At 34.9% G+C, this 12,907-nt stretch overlaps 2 protein-coding genes and 1 long non-coding RNA gene across 4 annotated transcripts; 1 reads left to right on the top strand and 2 right to left on the bottom strand.

Annotated features, from left to right (window-relative positions):
* Window positions 1-1,424: 1,424 nt before the first annotated feature.
* Window positions 1,425-7,395, bottom strand: LOC140826290 (uncharacterized). Of its 2 annotated transcripts, XM_073188508.1 has the most exons (8): window positions 7,119-7,395; window positions 6,618-6,703; window positions 6,294-6,440; window positions 6,031-6,139; window positions 4,933-5,056; window positions 4,529-4,641; window positions 4,371-4,449; window positions 1,425-1,785 (listed from the first exon to the last, which is right to left on the bottom strand). In XM_073188508.1, the coding sequence occupies exons 1-7, from the start codon at window positions 7,243-7,245 to the stop codon at window positions 4,376-4,378; spliced, it is 780 nt and encodes a 259-aa protein (XP_073044609.1). In that variant the 5' UTR covers window positions 7,246-7,395; the 3' UTR covers window positions 1,425-1,785; window positions 4,371-4,375. The 2 variants fall into 2 exon arrangements, with proteins under 2 accessions (XP_073044609.1, XP_073044608.1); XM_073188507.1 differs by having other exon boundaries at window positions 4,371-4,641; window positions 7,119-7,393.
* Window positions 1,829-4,364, bottom strand: LOC140826291 (uncharacterized). The gene is made up of 2 exons (XR_012116801.1): window positions 3,387-4,364; window positions 1,829-3,321 (listed from the first exon to the last, which is right to left on the bottom strand). It is a non-coding gene; the product is annotated as an uncharacterized lncRNA (long non-coding RNA).
* A 131-nt stretch (window positions 7,396-7,526) lies between the features above and the next one.
* On the top strand, window positions 7,527-9,950 carry LOC140826289 (UBP1-associated protein 2B-like). Its single transcript, XM_073188506.1, has 2 exons — window positions 7,527-8,775; window positions 9,594-9,950. Coding segments are annotated over exons 1-2 (1,185 nt in total). The 5' UTR covers window positions 7,527-7,591; the 3' UTR covers window positions 9,595-9,950.
* The last annotated feature ends 2,957 nt before the right edge of the window (window positions 9,951-12,907 follow it).

Here is a 12,907-nt window from a genome sequence, read left to right as displayed (position 1 = left end):
TACACATAGTGTGACAGGAGCCTAGCTAGTTGGTATATAACGGGTATAGTACTGTTATATCAGATTACACTATAGAATTTTAACTCGCGTGTGTTTTCTGCTAATGGGTGATATTTATGTAACTTAATATATTTATTTTTAAAGAAAATATTATAAATTTTTTCATCATAAGATTATTCTGAATTACAATAAATTAATCCAACTCGAAGAAATTTCTTCAAATAGTCGTTCTAGCCGCAAACAAAACTTCATCCCATTTTTTATCGCAATTAACTCAGCGCTTTTCACCGAACCAGAGTGTCTAATCATCCAAGCCATTGCTCCCGTGAACTGTTCCATGCTTCGAACCACTGCTCCTACACTATATCTTTGTCTGGTTTCGAAACCCTGCAACAACATCCAATTTGAACTGATACGATATTAGTGGTTTCCCAACATTATCTGATGATAATGGTACATCTGTTCTACAAGAGCAAGCCACATCTGTTTGGCGGAATGAATCCAGCAAAGTATAAGCCCAGTCAAATAAGATCTGATAAGCTTTATGAACTAGCATCTGGCTTTTACTATTTTAATTTTAGACTAAATCTTGAAGTGGTTGGGGAACACTTGGGGTCGATGGGGGGTGCAATTGGATTACAAAAGAGTGGTGTGACTTCATTTCAGTTCCTGTCTGTATTCAATATGTGTGTGTGGGGTAAAAAGACTTATTTACAAAATATCGATGACAAAATAATAAATGAAGATATAAATTAAAATGAAGTCAAACAATATATATATATATATTTATTAATGCTAGGACCATCAAATTTTAATAATTTAAAAAATATTAATTAATCAGTAAGGTAATAAATTATTACTTTAAATTTTTTTTCCAACAAACATATTTAATTATATAAAAAATCATCATGTTTCATCAATATCTTATCGTATGATTCGAATTAATATATATATAAACAAGTAGGTAATATCCATTGTTTTTAATAATTACATAATATTAATCATGCTACTCAACACTTCCATTCAAAAATAAATAAATTGTCAAAAATTAAAATATATATAACTAAGATCAGATTTAACAATATAAGATCATAATCAATAAAAGAAAGATATAAAAGATCAAAATTACAAACATATCCCATTTATGAACACAGAGCAACATAGCCATCATAATATTTTTTTACAGCATTTTTGAAATCCTCCTAAAGGAGCGACCGTAGAATCACTTACCATCTATATAAAAATTGAATGTTCGTAACTGTGAACGAGTTTATAATGAACTTGTACAGAAACTCGACTTCGCCATTTTTGTAGACGATAATTGATACGAAGTAGTTGCTGCCTAATCTCATTGCACAGTCGCACAAGGCCGATAAATTAGTATTTATCCTTCTTCAATCATCCCAAAAGTATTAGATATACAGTGAGAAGAAATACAATCAAAGTGTTTCTTTCATTCTTGATTAATACATCATATAAATTGCATCGAATGTGAATTGTATCAGTAAGAGATACTTCTTTATCGTACAAAATTACAAACAGCATCGGCGAGATTATATCCCCTTTATCATTCCTCATGATTAACAATACAGATTGATATCTAATCGACGCAGAAATACAAACCTACAAAGCCGCAGAGTCGGTTAACCTCTACGTAGGACACTTCTTGTCGAATCTTCACAGAAGTCCAAGCGATTTTAGTTGCTGAATATGCTCTGGAGGAAGAGGTGGGGGTGACCAATCTGCTCCAGTCGTCTCACCATCAACATCCTCAACCACATATTCCTAAAAAAAACATGTTATAAAGTATATTGAGGAATGTTTCTTCCCCAAACAGAAGGTGAACATAATTGAAAAAATATGCGGAGATTTCTAACTCGTAAAACCAGGGGCGAAACCAGGATTTTGGTTTAGGGTGGGCTAAATCAGATTTTTGGATTTTGTCCACTTAAGGATATGTTCACTTCTTCCAATATATTGAATTTAATAAATCCAATTAAATAAAACCGATGAATTAATTAGCAACTCAGAACAACACGAACAAAGCCATGAAAAGTAATAAAAAAACTCGAAATTTAAATTGAGACTCCAAGCAAATTTCTGAAAACAACTCAAAAAAAAAACCACAAACTAATAAAACACATTTATGGAAAACCGCAAGATGAGATGGATCACGAACACAAATATTCATAATAGCAACTTAGAATCAAGTCCTAAAATACAGGAACAAGACAAGTAATTATATATTCTTCATGCCACGAACAAATTCATGAGACGTCCAGAAAAATTAATCAACATACAAATCTTGGAAAACAACTTAGAAACAAAATTCGACACAGCAAAGCCATAATTGATATTATGTAGAAACAACAACCTCACAGAGAAGTGGAAAACTGAGCAAAATATACAAACTATGGTTTATTGATTCTAATTCGACTGCATTAATTATCGAAACTCGGACACAGTCAATTAATTGATTCCACTTAATCAACCGTCAGAGAGAAATTATTTATGGTTCCAATTTAATATAATTTTAAAAGGAAACAAATGCAGACTCAAGATACAATTGGGAGAAAACCCAAACTACCAATCTTAAAAACTAACTCGACATTTAAGCAGTTGGGCTGAAACCCATATAATAGAATGGGCATGGACACATTATAACTAAGCCTATAAAGCAAGGGGATAGCCCGGTTAAATCGCCCGTCCCTTCGTAAAACTTGTCTACTATCTCTCGCTGCAAGTCTGCTTTAGATTATTTATTATCCAGTATTATCGCTTATGCATTAATTGCACCAAGAAAACTAACAGCAAACACGCAAGTCTGGCAATGGGTCGGCTCCAGCAGGACCCGAGACTCGACCCGCTACAATTCTGAAGGACCCGAGGCCTGACCCACCCAATCTAAACATAACCCATACCCGCCTGACCCACACGCGAAAGTTGACGGTTTCTACCCGCCAAACCCGTTAGACCCGTCTAACGATTATATTCGTAATATTTTTTATCTTTCAAATTTTGAAGATGTATATTTATAGCATAAATTGAATAAACGTCTATAGCACAATTTCAACCAAATATTAAAGACAACAATAACTCGTATAATTCCACAAAACATTAATTGAATATTAAAGTGTATACAAACCATAAAATCCCATATGTAAGAAAATTTTCAAAAATGGAGGAAAGTGGTATTTATAATTGAGAGAATAATATTCACCCTAATAGAAACCTAAATGAGTTGGGTATGGGTAGGTATTGCAAAACCCGTTATTTAACATTACACAAATGGGTTGGGTTCGGGTAGTGTACCCGCTCTACCTGTACCCATTGTCACCCCTACGCAAATCCATATCAGCGGGAAGATGGGCGTGTACCCGCTCTACCCGTACCCATTGTCACCCCTACACAAATCTCTATCAGCGGTAAGATGGAAAGATAGGACAGACTATTGAAGCAAGAGTTTTAAGATCAACTGACGTTTACAGCACAGAACCACGTTCTAATAATTTGACACAGCTCTAAATTGGAGGGAACTTGCTAAAATTACCACTACAAAGACTACAGAAGGTGAACATAGGAAATGTATGTCTTTAGATCTCTAACTCCTAAAACTTGTCTACCATTTCTTGCTTCATGTATATTTTCAATTGTTTTTAATCCAATATTATCGCTTACATATCTATGGCATCAAGAAAACTAACTGCAAACACGCAAATCGCTATCCCACAAAGACAGAAAGACTAAAGAACGTGAACATAGGAGAATGTATTTCCTTAGATTTCTAACTTATGAAAATTTCTACCATTTCTTGCTTCATGAACATTTTCGATTATTTTTTATCCAGAATTATTGTTTACATATTTATTGCACCAAGGAACCTAACTACAATCACGCAAATCACTATCAGCGGAAAGATAGGACTAGCGAATCAAGAGTTCTAAGATCAACTGATGTTTCTAGAACAGAACCGCATTCTAGTAATTTAATTGGAGGGGAACTTGCTAAAATAACCAATACAAAAACTATATGTTTAAGATGCTCGAATTGCAAATCTGCACACCAGAAACCAAGGTATTAGATTCACATTAAAATCTTTCTGACAGTAAAACTTGGCAGCAAACAGTGGCTATGGGCCATCAACCATCTCTTAGAGGAAAAAGGCAGGTTATAATGAAGAGGGACGGTTTTGAAGAAACTTTCTACAGAAGTAGCAAAAAATGAAACCAGACGTCGTAAAAAACTTTCAAGTGATTTCTTTTCATGTGCTGGATTAAGAGGACATCAGAAATAGGGAGGATATTGTATAACATGTGGCATTTAATGATCATGATAAAATAATGCAAGCAAAGACAAAATGTAATACTCACTTTCGTTAGCATTCTTTTTGCAAGTATGTGGTAGTGACGCTGCCAAATCCTCTGTCCAACCATCGTGGCCACCAACACACTATAGAATACACCAATCACAGTAAATAAACCAAGTACTACTAAAGCCATTACTAATAATAATGGCAATCCAGCTTCACCAGCACTTCCCAAGCAACCACATTCACCAGCTGCGCTGCCACAACTTTCAAAGCATGTGGTACAATCAGTCCACATACAAAGAGTGCCAGGTAAATGGCAATCTGCACACATTCTGCAATATGACGATTGTCGAACGAATCAAATTTCAGACGTTAAAACACACGTCAATGAAGAGGTAAATGCCATAGCGATGATTGCAATTAACAACACTCGCTAATAGCACTTAGAAATCCAAAACACGGTAATAAGTAGAATAAAAGCAGACTTGAACATTACAGAAACATAAAAGCAGACTTGAACAAACACGATAGATAGGTAAAATTCTCGAACAAAGAAAAAAACATGGAATTAACTTTTCAGCTACTATCAATGTCAAAAAAAAAAACAGGGAGAGAGAGGATACCCAGGATGACAACAACAAAGACACAATTGTCGACATGGCTGCGCTAGATCATTGCGCACTCTTCTGTCATAACAAGTAATGACGCACCCAGATAAGCCCAGCAAAGCAAAAAACAACAGAGCCCCTGCGGAAAGAGTTCAATGGGTCTAACACATCATCGATCAGAGTCCAGACATCAACAAAAATGCCGAAGAACACATAATGATGTTCTCTAAACAGGCACATCAGACGGAAAAGAATATAAATTTCATTGCCATATACTTGATCTGTTAAAATTAATGTGCTAATATAAGTGTTCTAAAAGACGCAGTCTAAGACCACCTAAGCGCTGAGCGATCGCCAACCTCTCATATTTTAGAAAAGCGGTGTCTCTGAGCGCTGTTAAAAAAATCGACCGCCCGTCTAGACGGCCACCTAATTTAATATATAGAATTTTTATTTTATTTTTATTTAATATTTAACTTTCTAAAAAGATTGTTCACATATTTTTTATCGGATAAAGAGTAGGAAATCTATTGATTTTTCAGTTTGAACTTATACAGAGGAATTATTGGATAAATATGGATATAAACAATAATAATTAGATAAGTAGGTTGCAAGTCTTGTTTTAACCTCTGATACATGATCTACACTAAATATTTCCGCGTATTAAAATTTTTAACCTTTTTTCTATTATTAAATTTTCCACTTAACAGAGTGAATGGTTTCTCTCTGAGATAACCCCCCAAGCTATTCAAAGGATCAAGTTTCTTGAAAGAAACCGATACATACATCGCATAATGCCATTAACCAAAAAGGAATACAGATTATCTGTTGAAAAACTTACTAATCAACCAAGGAATATGGATAATCTGTTTCTTGTTACATTGAAATTAACACCATTTTGAATAATTCACTTTTCAATTTTGTTCTGAAATACATATACTTTGACCAAACACAAGATAAAAAGCTAAAGATGCAGTTAATATCAAAATATCCAATTGGAAGTATTTTACAAATCCATAACATTTTGTCCTGAACCTGCATAAGGGACAACCTCGGAGATACAGCCAATAATGGAAGGAATTCATAGATGGGTAATGTGAGGCTAAGGATTACCACATATGTAGTAGAAACTAAGTTCGCTATCGAAACCCCAGGAATGGCGAAGCCAATATTTTTGGTAGCCATCAATAAGATACCCCAAGTATGCCAATAGAGCAATAATCTGTAAAAATAATATAGGTGTTAGAAATTAGAATATAACAAGGACTTGAAGAATGCTTAAACTTTTTCATGCATCATTATTACTCGAAAGAATTTTAACCTAATAAGAGGCAAGAGCAGATAAGAAAATAAAATAGAACAAAAAGGATTCCAACCAGCTGAACAGCAAAAAAGATGCATAAAATATCCCTAGTGACAAAGAATCGGAACTTCAAAGTTCGCCACTTCCTATCAGCAAAGACATGAACTCTCAAATAATAAGGGGCCTTGCAAGTTGTGCAATGAGCAAAGGCAAAGCCTTCCTGCAAAAAATAAAAGGATTGGAAACAAAAATTAAATGACTCAAACTGATACAATATGAGGAATAATGCTTTGCGGAAAGAATAGTGTCAGGAGCTAATAATTTAAGAAATTTAGAGCATATTATTAACTCAAATAGAATAAAAATAGCTTCTCAGTAAGTTAAAAATAGAGAGAACCTTCAAAGAACGCCAATGATCGAGACATTCTCTGTGAACAAATTTTGATGTCCCTTTGCACTTGCAAGGAGCAATAAAGTCCCTTCCTGGTAAACAAACAAAAATTCCAATGCTGAATGCAGTACTTTAACCAAATGTGTAATGTCATCAACCAAAATACGTGTTTAATGCATCATAAAATTCCTTGAGGCAACATAAAATCCTGAAGAAAAAGAAAAAGAAAAGTGCAGCCTATGTAGAATTATGATGGAAATGCAATTAGATCAAACTAATTAGCCCGCTGTTAAAGCTAATATAAAGTACTTTCGGGAAATGAAACAAAAGGAGTATATACCAATACCAAATAAATAAATCCACTCATCAATGAAAGAATGCAGATCACAAAAACAGCGATCCACTGTATGACCCGCAGAATAATTGGAACAAACCTAGATACGCTTCAAAGATTACATGATTCTTTCATCAATCAAAACCCTAAGCGACAGGATGGAGATATCATACCGTCAGTTTCGAGGCAAATCCGGCACTGAATTTGCTCTTCTGGACCCAATTCCAGATCTATCTCAGAAGACTTAGTGATCGGAGCCGGCGCCGTGAGTGGCAACGAGTCAGACCGATCATCATCCATGCATATAAAAAGTCAATGAGCAATGAATTGATTACAAGATTGAGAAGAAGAAGTTATTGATTGATGATAATTTTGGAGTTAGGGTAGGCTTGGCTCACACCAAGCAAGCATAGGAGAAATCTTCCTCCTCCTCGCGAGACCAGTGTACCCCCTTGTTTCTTCTGTTATTAGTCTCTGTAATAATATGATAGTAAAATGTGATACCATAAATACCCCTAGGCCTGCTTAGGATTTAATGGGCTGGCTGATGGGCCGATCCAAATTAATAATAATCCTTTCCTTTACCTTTTATTTTCTTCGCAAGCTCACCTACTTACCTTGAGGTTGCAGCATCGGCCGCCTGCGAATGGCGAGAACCAAACCGAAGAAGAAACCAAAGCGCATCAACGCAATCGACAAGACAAAGAAGAAGAAGAAAATTAAGATTCCCAAATCTGGATCCGACTCGGATTCCGATCCACAGTCCAAACTCCAAACCCTCCTGCAACCATTTTCCAAGGAGCAGCTCACCAATCTCGTAACCGACCTATGTGTATCGCACGATTCACTTTTCGACCTTATCCAGTCCACGGCGGACAAAGACATCTCCCATCGGAAAGTCTTCGTCTACGGACTCGGTTGGGATGCCACGCGCCAGTCAATCCACTCCATTTTCGGGGCTTTTGGTGAAGTTGAGGATTTGAATGTTGTTATGGATCGCGCCACGGGGAAATGCAAAGGTTACGCCTTTGTAACTTTCAAAACGAGGAAATCTGCTCAAAAACTACTGAAATCCCCTAGAATTCAAATTGGTAATCGTACGATTACTTGCAATCTTGCATCCGCGGGTCCCAACACCTCTGCTTCTGGAGTTGTTTCTCATCAGCATTTTTCTGCTGATTTTCCTCAGCGCAAAATTTATGTCAACAATGTGCCAATGAATGCCAGTCCAGAAAAGTTGAGGAGTTTCTTTGAGAAATTCGGAGAGGTTGAACACGGGCCAACGGGGTTGGATCCAAATACTGGGAAATTTAAAGGGTATGCGATTTTTGTGTTTAAGACCGTCGAAGGAGCTAAGAAAGTTTTAGAGGAGCCGGATAAGATGTTCGAAGGAAGTCAGTTGCATTGTAGGAAGGCCACTGAAGGGAAGGGGAAAGGAGTTGGGGGCGCAGCTTCAATAACTACGGCCATGCAGCCGGTTCACCCGCAGATGCTTGAAGTGGCTGCGGCTCAGCAGGCGCAGAATATGGCTTTGTTTGGGCAACAGATGGGGTTAATGAATCCTTTGTATGGTTCCGGCTTGTTTGGGAATGCGTTGATGGGAGGTTATTACGGGATGATGGGTGGACAAATGCAGGGATTCGGTTTGGGTGCTTATGGAGTTCCTGGAGTTGGCTCCTATGCCGGCGCTGGCGCAAGTACTGGTGTGCCCGGTGGGGCTATGCTTCAAGGGTTGTCGCATATGTATCCAACTCAGCAGAGTGGGCAAACTTCTTCCTCATTAGCTAAATCTTCGAGGACTGATGACAGTGGCTATTTTCCCAGCCTTTGGTATGATCTGTGCACCCATGTTTTTCTTATACTTATCTATGTCTATGCTGTTCGTACTTTCTTTAAAGGGAGTTTGAATTTGGTAACTCCAAGTGTTTTCTTTATTGTTACCCTCACTCCTTCTAACACGTTGTGTATCACAGATCTATTATTTGTTAATTTTGACTCTCGAAGTTCAAAATTTCAGTTGAAGAAATTTAGGGTAGGAAGGCAAATGTATATTATAATTTGTCGTAGGACTGCAGGGTTGGATCATTATTCGCCAGTCACTACTATGAGCTAGAATATCTGTCAGTGATCATGAATCTATGATAGATACTCTGCTAATTTCAATGTGACTTGTACAAGGAAAGAGTTGTAAATGAGATTTGAAGTAAATTAATTTGCCAAAGGTTGAGGATGGTATGTGACGTGTCTAGAGGGAGGCGAGTAATACTTAGGATGGTTGGTTGCGATCAGACATAAATTCATTGATCGTGGAAATTGTATTTGTGGTAATATATTGGGAAACTGATGGACCTTATGACAATCATTCTAACAGGAGTAAGACGGCCATAACGAAAATTTTCTTAACTCTGATTTGTTCAATCAATTGTCACTGATCATCCCCAAATGTATATTAGTATGAGACATACTTGGGTTTGCTGATCAATGGGAATTGGGAAATGTTTGACAAAATTGTGGTGGGACAATAAAACTTATCTTTAGTCAGTAGATTTTTTTGGTGGAGCTTTTGTTCATAAGTTTATAAATGTAGATAATATTGCAATATTGTTCTTCTGCTGATTTCTTTGACATACTTTTTTCAATTACTGCAGAAAATCACCATTGAAATGGAATAGCAAAATTCATGGTGTTGTTGCCGAATGGTTAAAGGTTTAATCTTAGTTTTTGGGCTTGATGGTGGAATATGATACTATGGCTTCATTTTTCAACTTTGAATTTTTCTCATCATATTCCACTTCTTTTCTTAGCCTTTTACACCTTTGGCCAGTCTTTTAGTGAAACTGATATCCAGACTCCAGTTATGATCTTATTGGTAAACCTTTTTATTTTTAATTTGTTATGATTTTATCATGACTTGTAAAATTCTATTTGGTCTCTCATTTTTCTTTTTGAAACTTCCTTTTATGTTTGATCGCCATTTTGCTGCTGCTGCTGTTGCTTTTTTTTAATGTTCCTTCATTTTTCTTCTTCGTTTGATTCCTTTGTTCCTCTCATACTGTGCTTGAAGTTGATATGTTATACCTTTGGGCCGTGGTTATGGATTTTATTTCCATGTAACTTTGTCTTCATTTTTGTTTTGTTTTGCCACATGGACTCTTGATGGTTTGCTTCAGGATTTTTGTCTCGTCACTTTAGTTTCTGAAGGATGATATGACGAGTTATTTTAATATTTTTAAGCTATAGTACTTAATGAAATTTGGACAATATTTTTTCTTCAATTTTAATTTTGATTTAAAACATATAGTATTTACTTGTAATCTATTTCTGGTGTTTTCCATCATATTGAATCTAAACTGTTAAACCACACCCAAACATTTTGTATTTGATTTTTCAATCCATGTGCATGTCTACCTTGGCTAGACTTTTTTGAGATTTTTATTCAACTCTTCCGATTTTTTACTGCTTAGAATCCTCGGGCGGGGCCTTTGTTAAGAGCCACTTTTCAAGTTCATTAGAGAGCTTTATTTATCCATGCTTACTATTTTGGAATACCGAATTATAGATGTTGATTCCATAAGACTGGCTTGATGTTGCAATGCATGATTTATGGCATCAACACGTAATAAAGGCTGCTTAGTTTAGATCTGTGAGTACATTTGTTGTTGGAAAGGGTTTTTCTAAGAATTTCCTTTCTAATCATATAAAAATCTAGTAGTCAATGGTGAAAAGGACCTGTCCTATTATCCTTTTATTCGTTGAGTTCCATTTAGGGCGATGACCCGGTGTGTCTCGAATTATTCACATTTATTTTTACATGTGAGTTTTTATGATTTTTTCTATAGACCATATGCGAGGATGGACAAATACGGTCTATTGGATGCATCCTCTTGTTAACCATAATTTTATTTTCTTGAATGTTCTTTCATATTCAGCTCTCCTGTTGATTTTCCTCTATTTACATGTTACCTTCATATTTTTCCTCGAAGGGATTTTGTTTAGAACAATTATTTTGCCTCCACCCATTACCGGCTCTATATATCTATATATATATATATATATATATATATATATATATATATATATATATATAATTTTGAAAGTTTCCATATTTGTTTTGGGGAATTTTTTTTTTCATCTTTTGTTTGTTTTGAAATATTTTAGAAAAAACATAAAACAACTTTGGTATTTTACAACCATGTGTTTTTATTCGTTGAAAACGTTTGTCCCATCTATAGGGGCATTTGGTTTTATAAGTGCAGATTTAAATGCTATACTTGTCCTGGGATTCTCAGACTTGGTTTTCTGCGCTTGTAACAGATGCGCCAGATTTCGATGACGTGATGTTATTTTTAGGGTGGTATCTCATGGTTCATTTTACGGATAAATTAATACGACAAAATATGATCATTAAATTTGTTAAGATATTATCTTTATGGTAGCTTAGACTCGAGGGTAATAGACGTTTTGATCCCTTTATTAAGAAATTACTCTTCACCTCCCGGAAGAAATCCAGAATTCCTAAAATGGTTGCACTCTATTTAATTTAGTAATTCGATAAAGGATTTCACTAGTTTTTGTTTTTTAGAATGTAATTAATCACAATTAAATAAACATGGAACATTTGCGCGTGGTCGATCTTGTTCAATACTCGTTCCAATTCAAGTTATCGGCGTTGCGACACATTAGCCACCCTTAGTTGGTAAGCACTTTAGAACACAGCAATTTGTTATTATTGAATTGGCAAATACCTTACGTTAATTTTATTTACACTTCTCTGTATAATCAATCTACTTTTATGAGAATATGACAAACAAGTTTATTGCGTGACGTACGTTTTGATTTTACATTAAATCACTTGCATAGGTCGACAAAGAATATGAGAAGGAAAATCACTTGAGAATTAATATATTCGTCTCAACCTTATCCCAATTATGCCTGTTACTTTCTAAGTGGATAAACCTCTGCACTATTATATCGTGTATATGTAAATATCCTATTATAGATTATGGTGATTGGATTCTTCATAGACATATATGTATATGTATGTTGATGCTTGCATGAGTTAATTAGTTCTTCCGTGTAATTTGTGACTTTTGGGTTTGTCCCAAACATGCATTCAATATTCTCGATTTCAAGAGACAAGAATCAAGAAAAATGATGAATTTATTTATACAAAGTATATGTCGTAATATTTCTATAATGAATTGCACGTTATATAAACTGCTATTTTTCTTGTTCGTATCTATAATTTAAACATGATATTAGCGACAATACATACACATGTGAACATGTACATGTATAGTGTAATTAAATAATTGAGTGTGAGAGAGAATCCAAAAATGAAAATGGAAGCAAAAAGGCCAACTTGCACTAACAAGGTCGAGCACTTTGTATGAAGTTGAGTTTAGAATATGAAAATGGTGGACCATTCACCTTCACAATCCACGATCAACATACCATACTTCAGGCAGTGGAATATGTTATTATTTAAAAATACCATAAATAAGTATTTTAAAATTAAATAATAAATATATGCGTGTGTGGGGCATTTGAATGAACCCTTGAATTAAGATGGGTCTCTCTATGGATGGGGGTTCAATATTATACTATGCCTCTTTAAGGATTTGAAGGGTCATTAACAGGAAACGTTTAAGGTTTAACTAATCACATATGAATATTTAAAAGTACAAAATATATTACAAATTATTTTTGTATTTTATTTGGAAAATATATTTTCAAAAGTACATTTAAGATGTGTCATGTTTATTATGAGTAGTATTATAATGAAGATACAAATCAAACTCTTATTTTCCTAATTAATGTAAGAAAAATGAAAATTAATTTAGTTATGATTTATGTATATATATTATAATTTTCTCAAATATTAAATTTAATTATGATTTTTACATTAAAATAATATATAAATATGGCTTGTGCACGCGCTTGACTACCTGAATAAATTATT

Source organism: Primulina eburnea, chromosome 3, assembly GCF_022965805.1.
Source record: "Primulina eburnea isolate SZY01 chromosome 3, ASM2296580v1, whole genome shotgun sequence".
Lineage (NCBI taxonomy): Eukaryota > Viridiplantae > Streptophyta > Magnoliopsida > Lamiales > Gesneriaceae > Primulina > Primulina eburnea.
This window is presented reverse-complemented; position numbering and strand designations above follow the sequence as displayed.

Coding starts and splice junctions, on each gene's coding strand:
- LOC140826290 (XM_073188507.1), bottom strand. CDS start 7,245: ATGGATGATGATCGGTCTGACTCGTTGCCACTCACGGCGCCGGCTCCG. Junction 6,140..6,293: donor TCTTTTTTGCTGTTCAGCTG/GTTGGAATCCTT, acceptor TTATTTTTACAG/ATTATTGCTCTATTGGCATA. Junction 4,642..4,932: donor CTTTGTTGTTGTCATCCTGG/GTATCCTCTCTC, acceptor GTCATATTGCAG/AATGTGTGCAGATTGCCATT.
- LOC140826289 (XM_073188506.1), top strand. CDS start 7,592: ATGGCGAGAACCAAACCGAAGAAGAAACCAAAGCGCATCAACGCAATC.